The sequence below is a fragment of the Labrus mixtus genome, chromosome 8 (assembly GCF_963584025.1).
Source record: "Labrus mixtus chromosome 8, fLabMix1.1, whole genome shotgun sequence".
Lineage (NCBI taxonomy): Eukaryota > Metazoa > Chordata > Actinopteri > Labriformes > Labridae > Labrus > Labrus mixtus.
In genome coordinates, this window is record NC_083619.1 from 21,599,265 (window position 1) to 21,622,492 (window position 23,228).

The 23,228-nt window shown below is 39.7% G+C and overlaps 1 protein-coding gene across 1 annotated transcript in view; it reads left to right on the forward strand.

The window, feature by feature from the left end:
* The window catches only part of st6galnac3 (ST6 (alpha-N-acetyl-neuraminyl-2,3-beta-galactosyl-1,3)-N-acetylgalactosaminide alpha-2,6-sialyltransferase 3), a 79,771-nt gene that overhangs the window by 38,229 nt on the left and 18,314 nt on the right, over positions 1-23,228 (forward strand). The window contains exon 3 of the mRNA XM_061045122.1: positions 1,215-1,624. Coding sequence (XP_060901105.1) covers positions 1,215-1,624 — 410 coding nt within the window. The remainder of the gene's footprint in view (positions 1-1,214; positions 1,625-23,228) is intronic.

Genomic DNA, 23,228 nt, shown 5'->3' on the forward strand with positions numbered 1-23,228 from the left:
GATCAGTCACAATGATTTCATATTTCAAAATCTAATTCTGTTGTCCTTGCTTTGTTTTTCTATACAAACAGGAAGAAAAAAAAGTTTGTGTTTTTACTCTCTCCGTTTAGAAAAAGCTGTAACCTGTATATTGCGTAGTCTCTTTTCCTCAAGCTATGAAAGTAAAAAAGATAAATCACTTCAGTATTTGGTACTGTTCTATTTCATTTCCTTTGAATCTCTGTTCTTATGTTGTTTTCTGTGGCCGCTATAATGTAAGTTGTATAACAGCCCATCCAAATCTTTAAATACATCTGTGGCCTTGAGAACTTGACCTTACTGCTCTGGGATTGGATTTATTGAGACTTAAAGCATTTAGAACTTGAGGAGACCGACCTTTTAGGTTCACAATGGAAACTGTTCAAGTCAAAAATTTGAGCTTTGAAAATCACAGAATAGTTCTCAGAGACGGCGTCAGATAGGAGAGCACTTGTGCGCCTTGGCTTGAATATGCCCTCAGGAAAGCAGGACTTCACTTGGACTTGTCTTTAAAAAAACAAACTGTTGGTTTGATTTGAGACGTATTCATACAGTCTTTGAGTTTAAACCTGACTTGTTATATTTGAGGTGTGACTTGAGATGGACTAGTCTTGACGATGTGTCTTTTAAAGACTTGATCTGAGACTTACTCCGACACAAGTCCTGAATTTCCAGTGAACAGGCTTTGATTTGTCTTGGTAGACTTTGACTTGGTTTTGAGCTGAAAATAACTCTGACAGACTGAATAATAATATCAGACTTCTTTCATTATTCTGAGACTTGGACTTCTTTATATTGACATCTACTGGACATGTGAATTGTATTTTCTCTGTTAATGTGAGACTTGATTTGAGGTGTTCACTGATTCTATTCTTACTCAACCTAGTTTTCTTATATAATTTGAGACGTGATGCTGGTTTGTTAAGATTGAGTTCAACTTCAGCACAAGACCAAGTCACATCCAATTCATTGTAACCTCAGATTTCACTTGTTTCTGTTAAAGTTACTTAAGAACTGACTTGGACTGTATCTGTTTATTATTGACTTAATATCTGTCTCATCTTCAAGTACTTGAAACACAACCAAAAGTCATCTGTACAGCTGCTGAATTGAGACTCAACTTGGACTTCTCTTAATTGAATCATTATAATATGAGAATGAGAAGTAATTGAATTTTCTCTATTCCACTCCCTCAGCCTCTGAAGCTGCATTGTGAGATCTGCAGCATTGTGTCCAGCTCTGGTCAGATGCTTGGCCAGGCTGCCGGCCCGCAGATCGACAGTTCTCCCTGCATCTGGCGGATGAACAACGCTCCAACACGGGGCTTTGAAGGTGACGTGGGCAAGCGGACCACGCTGAGAGTCGTCTCGCACACCAGCGTCCCCCTGCTGCTGCAGAAGCCCCAGTACTTCTTCGGCCAGGGCAACGAAACCGTCTACGTTGTTTGGGGACCGCTACGAAACATGAGGAAGGATGGAAAGGGAATCGTTTACAACATGCTGCGACAAGCGGCTGAGAACTACCCCCATGCACAAATCTACGTCACCACAGAGGACAGGATGAACTACTGCGACATGGTCTTCAAGAAGGAAACAGGGAAAGACAGGTAAGTCAGACCGTTGCTTATTTATTTTGGCACAGCATTACTACATTGCTTCTCTTTTTTTCCCTGACAAATATACCACTGAAATTCACACTTCTGTTCGCCGCTGATGGTCTGCTCAGTGCTCTGTGCTTCCCCTTGCCTCAAATCCTCCCTTTCATGAGTCGTTATCAAAGTGAGTTACTAAACTTTCCCTCTGATGAGGTTTGCTGCGGCACTTAAGGCCATTCTCTAAAGACGTGCTTTCATGAGGAGCCTCAGAAGCAGGCACTGACTGGGTTATAGACATTGGCAAAATGCTGGTCTGGGGAAAGTCAGGTTAATGATTCTGGCACTCTTTCTAAACACTCTAGTTAAAGCCAGGCTCACAAATTGTCTGACGTCAACTGGGGTGTTTTTTCTTTTTTTATTTGCAGAAATTATTTAAGCTGCGAATAAGTTAAAGATACCTCGGGAAGTATGAACGTATTTTCATTTCTTTAAAGACATATTTCAACAAAATATTATAAACTTGCAATCCTGTTATTTTAAGATAAACCCAACCATGTGTGCAACCTTTCTCTAGCAATTCCCCAAAGACAATCCTGGGTTAATGAATAGGAGAACCTGGAAGCTTTTGTTTGAGATGAACCTCATTCCTCAGTCTTGTTTCTGCTCATTTCCAATCGAGCTGTACCTTCCTTTCCTCTCCCATGTCATCAAGACCTCTCTTAACTTCTTAAGAGGATTAAGATGTCCGGTAATAGGCGTAGCATCCATTCCATTCCACTTCCATTGTCTCGCTGTTATTCAGGATGGCAGGGTTAACATTGAATTTTGTGTAGCGCGTCCATGTTCTGGCTGGCTCAGCTGTTTCCAAAGGCCCACGATAGAGACGTGGGATTATAGGGAGGTATGCTGGGGGGGGGGGGGGGGGGGGGGGGGGGTAAAGACTCTCATTACGGGACATAATGCTGCTGGGTATGATGCAGCGCTTCAATCATTACTGATTGGAAACAGAGACCGAACTGGAGGTGTGAACAATGAACCGTAACGAATGAATATGTGATGAGCACTGAGAGGTTGGTCCATACGTCTGGTTCCCTGTCTGTCATTGTCGGTGTTTGTCTAAAACTTAGCTGCATGTATTCCAGTATTTAGAGAGGTAATTAGTCTCCATGGTAACAGCTCTTGAATCAACATAAGAGACGAGACAGCGGCAGTATATTTTAATGCAATCGGGGGAGAGAAGGGATTAACCTTCTAACACATTGTGGTATCCAACCAGGAAGAAACTTCAGTTGTTTATGCTTCTCACTTAGTCAACCTAGCTTTACATTCATGTAAACATTTCACTCTCTCCATACAAAAAAACATAAATGCTCAGTTAATTTTCTCTGCTTTTCCAAGCAATTCATATTCATTAATGTCTCAAAGTCCACAGCAACACAACACACTCTTAAACACTCCTAACGGCGCATCTTGCCTGCCTTCTCGCTGTCATTTGAGAGTGTGCTCACTGGTTTACTGTCAGTGCTTGCTGCATGGTGTAAGGGATAATCATCAGCTCGGAGGAGATTGAGGCTGCGATCGAAAAGGAGTCTAATTATCCAGATTGCTGCAAGCTGCCCACGAGACCTGCCGCCTCAGCTTTGATCAGGTGGAACGCAGCGACTAAGTAACTCTCTTTATCAGCACGTTATTTGAGGCCAGATGTAAAGGGCCTGGCAGGAAGCTCAGTTATTTTCTTAACAAAATGTGTGGACATCAAACTTGGGGAGACTCAAGTATTCACCATGTACAGACACTTTCTAACTGGTCTCAATTATCGACAGACTTCACTCAATCGGTACCCTGACAAAATTGGTGTATAAATTCGACACATCTTAAATAATTTGAGGGACGACATGGTCCTTTCTTAATAGATTCTGACTTGAGGTTTGACCTGAATTCCTCCTCATTGAATTTTGACCTTAGACTTAAATTGGTTCTCCATTAACTGACTTCAAACTTAACAAGAACTTGTCCTAATAAACCTCAAACCTTAGACTTGTCCTCATTTACTTTGACCTGATGCTGACCTTGTCTCAACTGAATTGAGAACTTGAGACTTGGACTCAAAGTTATGAAATCTTCAGAGTTTCATTTGACCCATCCTGATGACTTTGTCCTCAGATTACACTTGACCCCGTCTCAGTTGACTTGGACCTTACCTAGATAAGCCTTGATTGACCTGAGCTTGAACCTTACATTTTCTCTTTTGATTGATTCATAGTTGACTTGAGCTTTATAGTGATATGTTTGTTGTCCTTAAAAACTCAAGACTTGCCTTTGGACTCCATTGACTTGGAGAGTAGAGGTAAATTGGCCACTTATGGTGACTCGGGGGCTATAATTACCTGAATCACAGCCTGGCTAAAGTGGAGACCAGTGGAGATCATGACCACCAGGAATAATCTCAAATCATGAACCCACAAAAAAGCCAAATTGAACTCCTGTGATGAGTTTCTAGCTGGTTAAATTAATGATGATGCCTATTTATCAGCTAAAAAAGACAAAACAAGACAATCTAGACAAAGATTGTTCATTCTATGTCATTATTTTTAAGCTGTGAATCCACTGCTGCGGGGTAGGTGTCAGACAAATTGAGTAACCGCACGTTGCTAAAACAGCCTTGTATCATATTTCCCACTGAGTAGTTTCACAGTGATTGATAACTATGCTTGTTTATAATATAATAGATAGAGAAAATAGATTTTCTATTTCCAGGAAACACTACCTACTCATGTACAGGATAAGATCAGCAATGAGAGAAGAGGTGCTGCTTTGTGTACAGGAAGAACATTAAGTGACGCCATGGAAAGTCCCTCACAGAACATTTAACTTAAGAGCAGACTTTTGATTTCAAACTTGACTTTTTGGATTTGTCATATTCTGCTAATGTTCCTCGACAGCAGGAGGACTTCTGGTAGATATAGTTTTTATCTTCTTTGTACTTTTGTGTTCATGTTTTTACACCAAACCACCACGACAATTTCCTTGTGTTTTTTAAAACCACTTCGCAATGAACCCAATTCTGATTCTGACCTCGAGGTGGGAGAGTTAGTATGATCTTAAAAGTGCAGAATGTGAGACAACTTGAAGTCTAAATCAGGCCGAAAGAGACCAACAGGATCTGTTCAAGATTAAAGAGTAGTGCGTTAACATCAGAAAAGTGATAAAATCAAGTATACCCAGATGTTCTGCTAGACTTTTGAGTGCACTAAAAACTGGGTTGAAGGAAGGAAGTGGAACACAGTCAGTGTCAGTCGTCTGGTTTGCTCAGAGGAAATCAAAGTATACAAACAAAGATGTACTATATAAATCTTTAGGAAAATGAATTTTGCAACATTTCCCAAGTAACAAAACACATGGAAATATGAAAATAACAAACTACATTATATATGAATACAAAGATCTGTCAGGACTTCATATTATATCCAACATCATTTCAAACATGAAATCCTGCCAGTGAAAAATAGTCTGTGTTTTTTGACATGAGGAAGCTTTCCACAGTGAAACATCAGGGAAAAGTCCAGTGTTCAAATCCATCCAGGGATGTTAGTCATTTGTCATCGTCTTTAGTGAACGGGGCAAACAAAAAAGATAAAAGAAATCTCAAAGAATTCCTCAGGATAAACTGGAATAAACAAGAGCTTTGACAATGCAAAGTCTAAACGGAAGCCTTGGATGACAACGTATATGACAGCCACTTAAACATATGATTCAGGTAATTGCGCAGTGCGGCTGAAGCTTGCAGAGGTTGAACCTATCCGTCATCAGCGCTGCCTCCTGAGCTGCAGTCATCGGCTGTCGGACCGTATCGGAGCGGTGCTGTAAGTGGCGGGAGATAACAGACCTTACAACGACACAGGACTTAAATCACTGTGTCATTTAACAGCTCTGCCACCTGGGCCTTTGTAACCCGGGTCTCTGCTTCTCAGCCAGCTGCTCCTTTGTGCTTTTTTTGTCTTTTTGATTTTTGTCTTTGTACTGTTTGTGTTTGTATAAAAGCGTGTATTTCCCAGGTGTGTGCCTCTATTCCTCTGCACCTGAGAGTGTTAATATGAGCGTTTTTATTTATCTCTGTGGGTGTCTACTCATCCCTGCATTCTCCTTTCACAGAATCATTCCCCAACCTTAAGATCATTAAACATGCGCCCTATTTACATAAGGATCGTACTGCTTTTGCATTCAATCCACAAAGCACGCACAAAGGGTAAAATGCAAATTGTACTCAAACTGCACTGCCAAGCAGATAGCATCCTGGGTGTGCCTGTCCTATTTTCATCCATGTCAATTCTGGAATATTCAAAAATTTGGTTGCAAATACCATCTAATTCACTAAGACCAGCTCTAACTGAAGAACAGAGAGGAAGAGCTGAAACGGGCCTTAAGCCTTGGAAACGGCTACAATGCTTCCTGGTGTCAGTCAACTCAGCCTCAGAGGTCGGATTCGAAACCCACAGCCACTGCAACAAGAACTATAGACTCTGTACATGAGGCGAGCCACATTACTGCTTGGCTATCCGGCGCCCCCTGCTTCATTTTTCCACACTAAAGATCGCTGTTGCCTAGAACACATCCTGAGAAGCCTAAAGACGACATGGCTGGTGACATTGAATTTCCAAACAGATGTGGTTTCGATATAGCTCATTTACTTTTGTCCTTGTACATTTCTCCCAATAACTCATCAGCTCCAACAGCATGAAATTTGATTGAACGTTTACCTGCTTTTAATGTGCAAACTTTATGGCCTCACATCTGTCTCACTGTAAACTCCTGTCTCGTAGAACAAAGACATCTTGAAATAAGAAGACGTGGACGTTGTGCAGCTGTTTCACGCCTGTCATTTGATAGACAATCTTAGCATCGACACTAATATATTTGCATGCAGACAAAAACAAACATGTTTCTCAAGTCACATGTGTCCTTGTGGCCTGTCGTCATGCACAGCAGAGCGCGAAACAAAAACATGAAAAACCTTCCATCAATACAGAACTAGAAAGCTGGGCTGATTGCTGGAAACTCCTCGTGTGACCTCTAACTTTCTGAGAACACAGGTGCCACTTAGTGATAGCTCGTTTACGTCTGTGCACTCCGATTTACATCACACTCAGGCTTTGTCAGGGGCAACCAGCATGAAATCAACGCTTGATATTGCGAACAACATTCTGTGGTGTCGCACCTGGTTTAAAATAAACTTCTGTTGATGATAGAAATTAAAAGGTATGAAAATGACAGTGAAATATCTGTAAGGTGGCATGTTTTTGAGGGATTATTTGAGATGTAGACTCCGGTTTCTTGCTGTGGATTACAGATGAGTAAAACAGTGTGTTTGAAAGTAGATGTTCAATTAAAACTCTCAACTCAGGCAGAATGAAAAACAAATAAAATCCAGATAATGTGACCAAATGTTGAACCATTAAAGTTATTTACTGAATCGCAATTAGTAAGAAAATTGAGTTTAAACGGCTCTACGATACCTCAGGTTAAGAAACACTCTGAGGATTTGACCAAAAATGGATGTTTCTTCTCCAATTCATCATCAGGGGGTGAATCAGTCGAGTTGTAGATGAATGTTGTAGCTGACACTCCACTCTCACGTTCCACCAGATATTTCCTAAATCTTACTTTAATCTCTCTCAGCGTAAATGTCACTGCTGCGTGATCATGCTTCATAATCTCTCTTTGTCCACTTCATACAAGTGTTAGTACTCGTAGTCAGCGCTCACTCATCCTAAGATAGTTAGTGATGAAACAGGAGCACCAAACACTCCTCTGGTTTATAATCACAGTCCAAGAGGCTCTGCTCAATATTTGTGAATGTGAACAGTAAATCTGAGAGGCTTCTATGATTTTTGTCTTTACAAAAGCCTGGAGGAGCTCCGTGGGGAATAAACTGTAAAGACAGAAGAGTGGGGAGCACCCACAGGGATTTGTTTGGATGAGGGAGTATTTTCTGTTTTGAACATGACAACACCCCAATGGAATAAAAGCTCACATTTAGATTCTCAAACAAAACCCTTTTGGTATTCCACTAAGTCCCCTGTTCACTGTTTTTGGAAACCGTTTTAGGTTTCATTCTTTATTGATTCTACATGTTTTGATTATTGGGATCTTATCTCAGGTTTAGAATATTTAATTGGACTTAAGTTTTTAATGCATTGACACACAAGAAAAAGACTCAGTATCTAATTTATGATGAAGCGTAATATGGGACTTACACAGTATACAACAGGCTGTATGAAACATGGACGTTGTTTCAGTGACATCACCCGTTGGTTTCTAATGAGGCGTTATGAGGATCAACTATGGCTGTACTACTTACAGGCGAAAGTGTTTAGTTAGGCGGGCCTTAAGCCTCCTGACAAAAAGCTCAACATTGTGTTTGCACCAGGTTGTAAAAAGATTTATGTTGGCTGTAAAAGTTGCAATTTAATTTGAGCTCTATTTGGGATAACTTGGGTTTTTTGAGCCAGACTCAAGTGGACATTCTAGGAACTGCACATTTCTTGCACTCTAGCATCGGCTATCAGTGTGATTGTCAACAACAATAACAATAACTGCAAGGATTTCAATCTGTGTTCAAACACGTTAAACTTTAGTGATTGTCCAATTACATTTTTTTTTTAATTAACCTTTATTTAACCAGGAAAGAAAACTCGTTGACATTAAAAATCTCTTTTTCAAGAGTGTCCTTGAAACATTTTTTTAAGGAGACTTACGGTCTAATTTGCTATTTCTAAACATTTTAAACAAAAGATGAGACATGTGCGTGTACAGCACAGAACCAATATCGATATTGAGTATGGACAAAGTCTGATACTGATATATTGGCCGATTTTTATTTTATTTTTATGTACTGTATGTTTGATCTGTTTAAACGCATTTATTGCATCAATCCCTCAAATGCCGTTATCAAACACTTGTGATGATTTTTTAAAATACATATAGCACACTCTACTGGTGAAAGAAAACTGCTAGTCAAATTCAACTATACTTAAATGAAATGCTATTTGACCGGTGAATGAATCTAGTAATATCGGCATATATCTGCAATAAAATTAGCCGATACCGATAGTGACTTGATTAGCTAATATCGGCTAATATTATCAGCTGGCCGATAAATCAGTCAGGCTCCAGTTAAAAAACCTTTAAAGGAGGAGCGCGGGTTGCCAAAGTCATCCTCTGACTAATGTATGACGTGCTCATAACAGTTTTCTACCACCTCAGCCCATTCCTTAAGTAACGTCACTGTAACATCATCATTTGTCTGCTGCCTTGTTTGATTGAGGAGTTATTGTTATTGTGAGGCATTTTATTTATTTTAATGGCACCAAACAGCTTTATTATCCAAAACTTTTTTTTATGAAAATGCACCCGAAAACCTTCACACATTTCATCTTAGATTAGTTTGTTGTTCTGATCATCTGTTTATCACAGCTCACTGCTCATGTCCTATTTGTGTTATGAGCAAAAATAGCTTCTGTTGCTGAGGGCATGTCTCTCATACGCTGTCAATTTTGGTCAGATGATTACAGAGAAGAATTGGCTCATCTTAATTTGTTTTTTGTCAGAGCAGGCGTTCTGGTATTTATTTTAGTGTGACCTCACTTTTTGTGCTTTAATGTTTTAAAAGAAATGTTCCATGTGCCGGTTTTGAAGTTTTAGATATTCCAGACGAAGCATCTGAAAATTGCTGCGCAACTCTAAAATGTTCTGACACACAGTGAAGGAATGTGACGGAAAGCGCTGAACTTTGCTGATGCAATCCACCTCCTGATGTGATCGAGAGCTTCAGTGTCAAATGACTCTCCAGCAGTGCACAGTTTTGTTTACAGGGCGAGCGGTACGTGACTCTATCGGTAATTGCTTTGTGTATTGGATGAAGAAGAAGCAGCAGATAGCGGGGTTGTTGCTGCTGTGTCATGTAGAAGATTGAAACACAATGTTTGCAGCATCACCACAGAACTGTAATTTCACGCTTATCACAATGAGCTGTTAGAAGAGAAAAGCGAGCAGGACGACTCATTGTGTTTCCTTCCAGATGAAGCTGTGTTTGTCACTGCACACGGCCCCTAAAATCAGCACTGAACCAAACCAAGAACTCGTCACTGAGTGAGCGTGTAATGACATTACATTTCTGTGTTAAAAGCTTGTAATTGCTATGAAATTATCTTATTAAATGAAGCACTGGGAAGCATGAAACACAAATAACCCGGAGTTCAAAGCCGCTGTTCATCAGGTCAGAGCCGGTCATCTAGAAGAACATGGAAGTCATTGCTGTGTGTTCTCTCGAAAGAAGACAGGGTCAGGGATTTAACATTTTCTGTGCTCTCATGTTCCCGACTGAAAGAGAAATGAGGCGGCCCGAGGAGACAGAGAAGCAAACTGTTAACCGGAGGCGGATTGCAGTCCTCCTTAAAGTCCATTTGCATTTATGTCCTTATGATATTATGGCACTGAGAGGATGTTCGCAAATTCTTAGCAAAGGGAGGATCATTGGGTTAGAAGGGGGTTCATGCACAGCCCATGTGTAGGCTGGGGGGGGGGGGGATTTAAGACTGGAATGACTTAAAACTTCTCAGTAGTAATCAAAAACCTGAGGCATAATCCCAATATAGAAAGTATTCCAAAATGATTGCACCTATTTTTATCGTTTATTTTCTTAAAATCAACATTTTCATTTTCACAACTTTTCATTGCAATGCAGTGAACCATGAGTGAATTCTGAAAGAATACCACCGACTTGCAAATGCTTGTTTTTGCCATAGCTTGACCAGATGCAAAGCATTATTTACTTAATTTATTTTTTACAACGTTTGAATCCCTAATCCCCCAATAGATAGGACTAGATTTCTGGTATCACAAGCGATCTGAGTTCTGTTTCAGTCGTCCCTATGCGTTTTTTCATATTGTATGCAATCAGCTTTGGTCTTCATAATGATTTAACATTTGTTATATATTTTGTAATCAGACTTTTTTTGGATCAGACATATGCACTAAACATGCAGGTAAATATCAGGTCCTAGATGCTGACTCCTTTCTTGAGTCAGATTGTAAACGATGACTAGATGACCCAGAAAAGGAACTCTCGGCACAGAATTCCTCTATCACGCATTTAAAAAACAGCTGGCAAAGTGCAAAACTATAGTTCCTCATGTGTTCACTTGAGGCTGGCTGCACAAGATGAAGGCATCCCTATTGGAGGCCATATTAAAAAGACCATTTTCACTGCTGGCTTTGGTCTCTACAGCTCATTTCTTTATGGATAAAAACTGTATAAGGGGTGAATTTGTTTTATAAATCACATCTTTAGATGATATTTAAGCAAAAAGTTATGCATCTATTGGGGCGTGTGTCTGATTTGACTGATTTATCCATGGCTTCGAAACAACTCTTCAGAAACCAATGGGTGTCACTGAGACTACATCCATATTTTAAAGAGTCTGTTTATATGTGTACCCCAAAGTCCCTGTTGATCAGAAAATTATTAAAAGCATACATTCATTGACTGTGGGAACTGGTATTTAAGCACAATTTGGCCCGATCATGTATAATGCATTCATAAGGCATATGCTCAGAGTAGAAATCCAGCAAATGAATAGAAATAAAAACCTGTTTCCATTAATCATAAACCAAGTCAAGGCCTGACGTCACCACCATACTGACCTCAAACTTCTAGTCAAACTCTAGTTCATGGATTTGTTTCGGTCTGATAAGTAACTGGATGTGTTCACACACTTTTCCTTAGCTTTTTTCTCACCACACTTTTTATCTTTGCACTGAAGTGATTTAATATTTGTTTAAAAAATGTCAGAAGTAGAAAAAAATCATAGCAACAACAATTTCAGACAAGATGATGCTTTAGGTCATATCCTCAGTGAGTATTCTCTTTCCTCCTACGTATTAGAATAAAATCTTCTCTGTCGAGTTGATGCTAACAAAATCATGTCCGGCTAACATGACTTGATGATTCTTCCAGCAGGTACAGACATGATGGTTAGCCTGCAGCCTGAAAAGCTTTAAATGCATTTGCTCTTCTGGTTTCAGGCTCCGAATTGAATAAGCTTCACTGAGCAACGTCTTCCAAACACACCTGCATCACTAGTCATGTAGCAACGCAGCCTCGTGCAATAAGCCTTATTAGATCAAATGCCTCTGTGGCTTCAGAGAAATATCACAGTAAAGAGATAAAATGGCCACATAACACGAAGCCCCATGCTGTGTCAGTTTGTGTTAGGAATAAGTCTTTGTTCCTCTCCCGCTAAGACAGATAGATTGTGAATATCGGGAGTTATATTTGTCCTTCAAAAGAAACAAAACATTGAACCTAAATTGTACCAACAGGCCCTTACAGAGCTGCAGAAACAAACAATAACAGGATTCAGTTAGGAAAAAAAAAACGTGAAAATCTAAAATAAAACACAAATAGGGAATCAAGAATACTTTTTAAAAATGAACAGGGCGCCAGTAACCTAGTGGTTAGTGTGTGCGCCCCATGAATGCAGTCTGGAGTCCTCCAAGCAGGCAACCCGGGTTCAAATCCGACCAGTGGCTCCTTTTCTGCATGTCATTCCACCACTCTATCTCTTTCCGGTTTGGGACTCTACCAGCTGTCCTATCTCTTAAATAGAGGCATAAAAGCCCAAAAAATAAACCATTTTCATTCAAATCGTTCTTATTTTTTACAGTATTTCATGTGGAACTTAAAAAAAAGTCAATTAAATAACCCTCATGAAATTTAAAGCACAAACATGGATCATCTGTTTCCAGCCTCTCATATATTCTCTCAATATTTATTGCCTTAAATATTGTAAATATGTTTTCTATGGGTCAGATAAAGAAGCACATGATTTGGTGAAGTTAGTCTCCAATAGATTTTAATAGAATTCTTTTTACACCATTTAATAGCCTTAAACCAAAAGAATAATCATTAACTACAGTCTTTATATCAACAGATTTGTTGGTTGTTCTGAAATGGTTAACACAAAGGCATTAATCACTAACCTAAATCACGTGTTTCTAAAGAAATCAAAGACAACTGGAGTGTGCAGTGTAATGTAAAGTGTAACTAAAATGGTAGAACCAAATGTGAGCAGTAATTTGAATTTCCAGCGATACTAATGGTCTGCAAATATCTTTTGTCCTCACATTAATCAGGTCTGCAGATGGGTTTGCTATCCCCCTCCCACTCCCCGCAACCCTTTTTTCCTCTTTTTCTCAGGCCAGAGTTTGACATTTTAACTGCATCATGTCCAGAATTCAAAGTCTCCCGACAGAGCAGACAGCTTCCTCTACACGTCCCATGCATCCTTGAACATCCCTCTGACTTGAACAAGCTTCTTTTGATGTTTAGGCTGCCCAACGACTTGTTTCTCCTGCTCACTGCGCTGTGGATTCACAATCAAATAATCTGCAAAAAAAAAAAAAAAAAAACCAGGACACAGCATAAAATGCAAGACGCTGAAGCCTGCTGCATAATTTGACAGAACGCTCTCTCTGTGATGTTTTTACAGGCGGGAGAGAGACAAAGATGGATCTCCCATCAGTGTCCTAAGAAAGAAGAATGAGTGCAGCCATAACGCTGCGTGCACCATCAGCTGTAATGCATCCTGTCACTGATGCTCTGTTATATGTTCAGCTCTAAATTGGATGTGAGCTCGTCACTTCAGATTATACTTGTACATCGCCGTGTGAAAAGGAAGGCAATCACCTCTCGGCAGCAGTATTAAAATGTGCTTGTAAAATTGTCAAGCCCTCATCTCCCCGAACAGAGCGGTGCCTTTTCTTGAGAGTTTCTCAGACAGCCATTAATGATAATTCAGCTGTTTGCCTTTCCTGACAAACAGCGGCTTTGGGGGGGTTCTTTTCAATCGGCTAAGGCAGCGCATTACTGCTCCGCATTTTGTTAGTCATATTTAAAAGCATAGACTCAGAAATCAGAGCAATCCCGCTGAGAGACTTCCGGTGTTTTTTTTGTGTTTTTTTTTAGCTACTTGTGCATCTGCAGGGCTCTGTGACATGAAACAACTTTCTGGTCAGCTTTCAATGCAGTTCCCAAAGACTAAGAGCTTTTAAAGACAAGTAAATGTTGATACATGATGATTACAAAATGTTTACTCGACTTTCAGTTGTCGAACTTTTGGTCATGCGTTCGTTAAAAGTTAATCAGAGCCTCTTTTACAGACGAACTCCATTCTCCAGAGTTCCCTTTTTCACACAATGTGCACACAGTCTAACTGAAAGAGTGGAAAAGAACATACTGGCAAGCAGAAAAGAGTAATAATGAAGCAGCTGCATTACATGCACAGAAATCCCACTGGTTTAGCATTGTGTGCTTGATATAAATGTCATCACCCTCCACCTGCTCACTCAAGCAAAATTCTCCTGAATATTAGACACAGTTTCTGCACGCACATATCAGCTCACCCTGACACCTTTTAGAAATCTCACTAGGCAGCCGACTGACAAAAAGTCTGGATAAAGACATGGTGATACTTCAGCTGTGAAAATGATGGGACATTCTGAGGAGTGCTGTGCATGTGTGAAAGAGACTGAACACCATAATCAACAACCAAAACACGAGAAAACTACTGATATTCGTATTTTTGAGAGGCTGATGTTGATCTTGTTGCATGTATTCTATGGATTGATCTTACATGAATACAGCCTTTGATAGATTGATAATTAATTGTTTTTCACTCTTAGACTCCAGCACCAAATGGAGGCAAAACTTTGAAGGTTGAGCCATTCGTACTTGCTCTGTGTACTGAAAGACATTCTTAAACATCACTTTTTTTAAAAGTTAATCACATATTTTGTTGGTTTAATCTTAATGTGCACACTAATTAGTGTTTTTATCAGTCTAGTACAGTTCCCATGATGCTCTGGGCTGTAAACAGGATGCTAAAATGGATTAACTGGCTTCACTGATTTGAAGCCTTTTTTTTGGGGTCCTATTTTCTTTCATCTTCTTACCAAAAATCACTAATACAAAAATGCTAAATTAGCCATTAGCAGTTCTTGGATCAATGAATCGCTTTGATATCAAAGTAACAAAAAAAAAACATTTTAATTTGAAGACATTAGAGACGGAACAAGGAGCTTCTTTTCTCTGAGTTCAAAGCACATCCAAAGATGTTTGTTGCCGATGGACGTTGACAATTATATTTTCTGAAAGTGCACGTCACACTGAATCTATGAATACATTTGTCATGTTGGTGAATCCAGAGTTATGACTCAGACGTTGCCATTTCTGATCCATGTTGCAGGAATGTCAAGTCATGTTTACATTCAGTGTTTGTCACCAAAGTGCATTGTGAATGTCCTTCATGATGAACGCGTTTCCTTCCTGTACTCAGTCACCTTACACCACTCAAAGATGTACAGATAAACCGAAAGTGTGCATGTGCATGATTTTCAAAATGGAATGTAAGTCCATAAGAAAGGTGGTGTTGTGTAAATGTGTCAAATTAGTAAACGTATTCCACTTTAAAGGAAGAGTAATCACTTCATTATTCTGTCTTTCACACCTCTCAGATTTCTGATTTGTGTGCAGAATCATTTATCATCTCTGTAATGTGGCACGATGAACATGAAAATATAAAAACCACAGCGGCGTGTGCTGTAAGCCTCCTGTAAAAACCTTGAGCACTGCTGCATTGTGGGAGCAAGAGGGGGTTTTTGCATATTAAGGTCGTAACACATTTCTTTTTGCCGAGCCGTAAATCTTCTTTACTGTGAGAGAGGGGAGACCCGGTGTAGCTTAAGAGCAGCCTGAGCAGCCAGCGAGAGCTTAATAGTATCACGGTTATTGGACTTTTGAACGGGATTACTCCCTATTGTGAAGCTCTCTGAGGTGCGGCTCTGCTCTAAATTATTCAACAGTACAAGTGAGATTAATTGATTATTGAGCTTTAGATCAATGATAATCAGTGGTTCTGTGTGTAATTCTACAGCTTAGGTCTTTGTCTTGTTCTCTATCCCTGGAGAAATCGCTTAAGTTGGTCCTCATCTGTTTTGCTAATCCTCGGTTTTACTCCCCTGGTCTTGGACTGGCTCACATGAACATGTTGAAGAAGCTGCAGATCTTTTAGACTTGACTGTTTTCTATTCCTGAAAGTTTTCTCTCCTATATTTGCAGCTATAAAAAAATGACTTGCTTTAACAAAACTTCTTCAGACTTCCTCTGACCTTCGATGTTTTCTTAATTATCTTTTTCTGCCAAATCTTCATAAATGGTTTGCGGCTGTTGTGCACAGTGATATTGCTTTAGCAGACAAAGCTGCCAAGTTACCATCTTTGATTCACTTTTAGGGGGCGAGGAGACTTTAAGGTGTTTTGTAGTAAAGCCTTTTCTTTATGTTGCTTACCAAAAAGTCTGATAAGATAAACCTCTCAACCTGCATGAGGCTTTCATCTTAAAGACGCTTGAATAATACATGAATCAGACTCTTCTCTTGTTCCAAAACAAATGCTGTTTACTCTGAAGTGTACTAAAGTTCTCCATTCGGGTCAGGGATAAAGACGGAGTGTTTTTTACTCCAGGCTTTTTTGTCAGCGCGTTGAGAAGGGAAGCTTAAAGGATTATAGACCATGAAGTTCAGGTTGCTTTTCATCAAGATACTATTCCGTGAAATGCACAAAAATGTTGACTTGTGAAACTTCACAGCAAAGTACCAAAGTGAATATAAATCATTTCTTGCATGCAGTTGTACAATGGTTGTCGTAAATGGTGAATTCACACCCACTCACACAGGCTGATACAATTCTTCAATTCTACAATTCACTTAGCAGATGCTTTTGTCTAAAGCGACGTACATCAGAGAGTAAGAACAACACAAGCAAGGATTTAGAAAGGAGGAATCAATGTCAGTCAGCGTTGAGTCCGATTGGACACACAGGTGCTGACAGGCATTGAACAGAGGCAAAGCACAACATTGACGGCTGATACGTAAAGTGTCCATCAGCATTAGCTAATCTCATTACCATTCACAAGGCGCAATTTGGGGTTAAGTGTCTTGCCAAAGGACACATCGGACATGTGGCTGCAGGAGCTGGGGATCAAGCCCAGGACCCTCCTTAAGAGACGACCGGCTGAGCCACACCCGCCCCTAGTACAATCGTTTATATTCAGACCTGAATTATGGCTGCAATTAGTTATTGTTTAATTTATTATCAATCTGTCAGGGTTTTTCTCAGAGGCACCTTCTCTTATTTCCCTTTCTCAGCCCCCTGACTCGTGACAGATGTCTCTCCACCATTGAGTCTGGTTCTACTTGAGGTTTCTGCCTCAATGCAGTTTTTTCTTGTCACTGTAACTTTGCTAAATGTTGCCAAGTTCTGTGCTCATGGTGGATTAATGTCGGGTCTATATAAGTACTGTCCTAGACCTGCTCCTTTGTAAAGTGGCTTTAGATAACATTTCTCTTGAATTGGCGCTTTACAAATAAAGATTGATTGATTGATAAGTCAGTAAATTGTTGTAATGACAGACATGTAAATGACATAACATCAAGAAAAGCAGTGATTGTATATAAGTGCATCTGAAACCAGATCATCTGGTGTATGTAGCCGTCGTCTATTCAGTTCTTGTGGTAATTTGATCAAGTTGGCAGATTTTTTCAAGTTGCAACTTGAACCTAGATGAACTAAATCTAAAATTGGCCACTAATGAATGCCATCATGTCAGACTCATACATGCTGCTTAGCGGGCCAGTTTGTTGTCAAGGACAAGAAATACAAAAAAACATAAAGTGCTAAAAATACACACTGAATTTAAACTTGTGTTTTGTTAAGAGCTGTCAAACCGTGAGAAGCAGTGAATTAAATGCTTTACAGTCAAAGAAATGGAAGTATTCAGCTGGTATGAAGTGTTCATATTGATCTTCTGTTTGTATCAGCAGTGGAGGCTTTCAGAGTTCCTTTTGTTATTGTTGTTGCAGTTTTTTTCTTTTCTCACAAAGTCAATTATAATTCAAACCTGCAGTTCACAGCGCCTGTGTTTCAACCCCCCTCCAAAAAAAATTAAAATGCAGAGTGGTTGACAGGTGACAGGTGGGTTGTGGAAAGGTTGCTGGTTGACAGGTGGCCTGTTTCCATGACACCACAGCACACACTCATTACACCAGCCCACGGGTCACCCATGTGGGAGAGGGCGTACGTGATGTTTGGTACATACAGGGGCTGTTTGGTGGCTGTGAGTCTGTCGTTTTGATTGGTTATACCCCTTCATGTAGGAGTTTGTCTTTTTTTTAAACACTGTTTATTGCTGTTTGCATATTGGACGTTATAATGAAGTCTTCTGCTATCACACAGCTGCAGGAAGGACCTGGAATATTTAGCCTTGATAGCTGCATGGCTGTTCAGTCTGTCCACCACTTAGGATTGGCCTACTTGAACATTTATTTACAGACATTCTTGTAGCCCTGATGATGAACTCGTTGCTCTGGTGATCCCTCTACTTTTTCTCAGGATCCACCATGAGTTACACTCTAGTGGTTGCATTGATTGTCATGCATTAGATTTAGAAATTCTTGTTCCTTTGAGGATGAATTGTGATTAGGTTTTGCGCCCCCTGTGAACAAGTACTACCTGTAATCTCTTTGATGATATTGTCCTGATATTTACTTTTGAGGCCTGTCAATCAGGCATGATAATTTGAATAGCAATCTGTATGCCCATAGGATTCTTATAAATTTGAATATTCATTCCGACCTGTGGAAGAAATATTACATTTGAACTGTAATGAGCCATAAGAGTTCAAAATAAAGTGTATCAGCGCAGCAGGCCAGTTACAGTTTCCTCAAAAGGCACTCTCAGCATGCATTCTTAACCTCAGTAAATGAAGACAATAATGCTTCGGCAAAAGCAACGGGGGCACAATTCAGGAGAGGCAAAGTTACATTAGGGAGACAGCAGCCCGGTGCTTCGGTGGAGAGACACAGGATGCCAGGATATCCGCAAACTCTCCAAGCTGGCTCGCAAAAACTTGTTTCTGGCTAATAATATAAAAAAAAAAAATAAGTTGGTCATTTCAGATTGTCGACAGGCTGTTGGTTTTAGGCTCATTATTTATATGGTAAAAGGAAGTAATGGAAATGTTTTAATCTGTGAATAACGTGGTGGGGGTCGAATTTGTAACAATACCGTGCCATGTACTAAATTCCTTTGAAGCTGTTTTATTGAAAAGAAGGACAGCCTAGAATGCTCCCCTCCTCAACCTTTATGTCTTGGGCCAAAATGCTTCAAAGCAGCAGTCTACATACCAATATGTGATATTAAAACCAAACCAGCTTCTTATTTACAGTCTGAGGCAGCTCTCTGAGGAGTGCACCCTCAGAGAGCTGCATGGCTGTGTGTGCTGTTGATAATTGAGAACAAGGAATTACCCAATGTTTGATGCCTTCTGTCTTTGTTGCTGCAGTATCAAAGCAGGTATACCAACATTTAGATTTTCACTGGTATCATATTGAAGTTTAAAATCCTGGTATCGTGACAACACTAGTCTCACCATTTGTTGATTTAGATTGTTTCTTACCTAGACAATAAGACAATTTGGGGCACACACTAAATACAGAAAATGCACAGTACTGACACAATACATCAGCTATATTTCAAACTAAAAATGCTGAAATCGTTTGGAATCCAAGTAGGAATATCCTGCTCCACTCATTGTTCACTGCTTAGGATTAATATGTCAGCTAAATAACCCGAAATGTAAGCGAAAATGTGCTTAGCGTGTGTGGCACACTTTGATTCACTGCCGAGCTCCAGTTGACTAATCTGGCTTTGTCTTTTAAAATGAGAAACGAGGTTATGTAATCAGTTTGAAATATCTGCCCGGCTGTTTCAGACCAAACAGAAGAGAATTTGCTTTGAAGTTTTAGCCCTAGTGTGACTGAGACGGAGAAATTATATGTGGGCGGTAATTGTGTGGGGAAACAACTGTGAGCGCAGGCAGACCGCTTCTGGCTGCGACTCACTTTTGAGGCATTCGAGTGGAATCAGTTGAACTCAATTAAAGGAATAAATGGAAACAACATCATACATCGTTATTTTCATCCTATGGTAGAATTATGATCTTTTCTCCTTGGGGATGTAGAAAATTAGGAATAGGATATTTTTACTATGTCAAAAGTTTTCAGAGAAACTCAGACTTTGGATCTTTTCCTCAAAGGTAGTGGCACCTGGCGGGGCGCTATTTTAGGCTTAAGCACAGAGTTAATTATGGTTCATCATCAAAGCTCTGTGCAGCACTGTAATACATTCAGAACGGCTTTCTCTTCGGAATCATAACAAGGATTTAATGCAATCGAATATGTAGATAAGGCGTCCTTTTGCCAAGTTTTTTCCTGCATAGAGACAGCGACAGATTGCATGTTAAACAAACAATCTGGACACATTCTCCCGGACATGAAAATAAAAGGATTAAGATGTAAGTGCGTGAGACTTCGCCTCAGACTCACTGGGGTGCTGCGAAATTAATGAGAGAAAACTGCCGGGGTGGTGGTGGGCATAAGAGCATCAGTTGCTTTTTCTGCACTGAGAGAATAATTCAAGACCTGGTTGCCAGGCGGAGACGAGGAGATCAGTGGAAACCTGTCTGAGCTCCAGGAGAGGAGGAGGATGCAGGAGGGAGGTGGAGAAGGAGGGAAAAAATGTTTTTGCGGGGGTATCACCATTTAGTATCATCTGGTTGCACATTTGGATGTTTTGGTGTTTTTCTTTTCTGAACCCAACATGGGGTCTGGTATTTATTGTGGGGCAGGTTGATGGATGTTCTCCACATAGTGTCAGTGAACACAGTGGCTGACAGCACAGATACTCTGCAGGGTGGAACATGACAAGACATGACATGAAACAACTTGTCCAGAGTGTCTTTAATTCAGATTCCTGCTGTCATATGTAAGTTTGATTCATATACCGTAACTAAAAATACAATGACCTTTGACATATTGGCTCCCCTCAGTGTCAACACAACAGAGTCCTGAATATAAAGTGTTTAAAAGATGGGTGTTAGTTTTAGAAATACAAAACTTCCCCTCTGGGCTTCATAAAGTATGTCTGATTCTGGTTCTGAAATAATCACATAAACATGAGTTTATGTCATTCTGATTATTATCTTATCAGAATCATTCATCTCAAATTTAAACAGATTTGTTAATTATAACTGAAGTCCCATGTAATTACACAATTATGTAAATATTTGCTTTCTTCATACATAATAGGATCGTGATCACAATATTAGATTACATTCTCTCTCATTGCCAAGTAGCGCTCAAACAATATGCACATTTTGAAATACCTTCTTTAAGTCAATATTGAAACTTTACAAAATGCAGAGAAAGCACAGACAGATGTCAATGGAAGGGCACATTACATGAAGTCCATAAATGGTTCTCTTTTTTTAGCTTTAGTGAGCTCTAAGAAGCAAAAGTCAACATAAACGAAACTTTTTTTTTTTTTTAGATCTAGCATTGATAATCAGTTTTCATTTTTGCTTACTTCTTGCAAGATTGGCATCTCGGTTGTTGTTGTTTTTTGCCTGACCAATCAATAGTGATTTATGCGCTGATCACACCATCATCATTGTCAGTTAGCATGAAGGCTAAGACTAGTTAGCTCGACCTTTAATAGACAAGGTATGGAGGGTTTTAAAAAAAAGTAATTTCCATGTCCTGGTAAGTTTAAAAAAAAACAAAAAACAATAACATGCACAAATCCAAACAAGCAGAAACCTTTCTTTGCGTTGAGGCAGGTTCATAGCTCTGTACGCCATAGCCTGCCCAACAGCTCTGACCCAATTACTAACATTTCAAAATTCGAGCTGCACTTAAACCATCAGTGATGTGCTCACTCATTTGCTGCCTAATGTTATCATGCTGCTCACCTGGAAGCTATGCTGTGACTTGCTGCAGTTTATAGAGCGTATTAAAAGTCCCACATCCCCTTATGAGGTGTAACAAGGTCAATACACTGAATATATTACAATTTCAAATACAATCTATGTGAGTACACTATCTGAGTTAGTGTTCTTATTAATGTAAATCTTCAACTTCCACCTGTGTAGATCTGTCACTCTCATCTTGTTACATGGATGTATAAAACCCTGAAGACAGCAGTTCTCATTTCTGTGTGTTGTTGTAACGCAGCGTGTTTTTAACACGATTTGTCTACATTTCAACATTTGACTATGAAGTTTTATAAAGGATTTGTACTTTATTCAAGAACAGTGCATGCAATTTTTTCCATATTTGGATATTGCTATAAGTTTTTCAAAATATGTGTTGTGAGTGAAGGACTAGATATCGTCATTGAGGGTCTTGGCACGCTAAAAATAAATCCCCAATTATAGATATTTTGTTTTAAATAAAGGTTATCTTAACAGATTTTCCTGCTAATTTGACTCAAAGCATCACCACTTCATGACGCATGGTGGCGCTTATGACATGAATGAGGTTAACGTGAGCAGTTGATGATTGGCCAAAGTAGATAGCAGCGGACTGGAAGAAGAAGAAGAAGAAGACGGCAGAGTAAGTGAAGGAGAAAGCAGGATAATGCTCGACAGCAGTAAAAAAAGACGTCACGAGACGAAGCATGATAAGATGTGAAGCTGACACCAAAACGTAGTAAATAAATACATTAATCCTGCACTTTACCTTTTAGGGGCATTTTATATTCTTCAGATATCGTGATGTTTCATCACATTATTACAGGATCTCTGTATTGCGATATAATTGTTTTCGTGGGCATTCTATAGTGTATTGCTTGATATCGTATCGTTAGTTACCCTGCAGTTCTCATGTCTAGTGTGTTGAGATCCTGAAGCCTTAAACCAGACAAACATTTACATTTAATTCAAGAACTCATGCTCAGTCTGAATGCAGGTTTTTACTTTTGATTAAATAGTGCAAACATTCATTATCGCCCATCTTCAGAAGGTAACGGGAAGTTAATTTGAACAAAAACATCAGACCAACTTTAAGAAAGCTGAAGACGTAGCAGAATCCGGACTTTGGGCGGACTTAATAACCGTTATAAATCTGCTGCTTTCTCCATCTGCAGCATTTTCTGAGGTTAATGAGGCCCATTTTACAGCCTCACCTCCATTTTTAGCTGATATTACACTGGAGTTTTTGCCGTGCAGGTCGCTTGATTATCCTGACATTTGCCAACCCAGAACAGGCAGATATTGCACTTCACAGGCTGCGTGCGCTCTCTCATTAGAAAAGGCTGAGTGGTGATGACAGTGCTGCTGAATAAATGTATCATCATCATCTGCACGCTTTGATGCTCTGACATTTTTCCGGGACACTTCAGGGAAGGTTAAGAATACGTTTAAACTCGACTGTGGTGTTTTCAGCATGTTATGGTTTTGTTGGTGTACTTGTTTCTCTCTAAAATGAATCACGTTTTGACTCCAGTGGCTGAAAACTCACTGAACCAAACATTAGCTTTTCAGTGGATACTTCACTCTACAAAACCCTCTCTCTAAAATGCCATGACTGTCGGCTGTTTGGCTGGACATCAGCCTCCACACGGGGAGTTCTCTGTCATGACTTTTTCTTTTTTTTTTTTTACC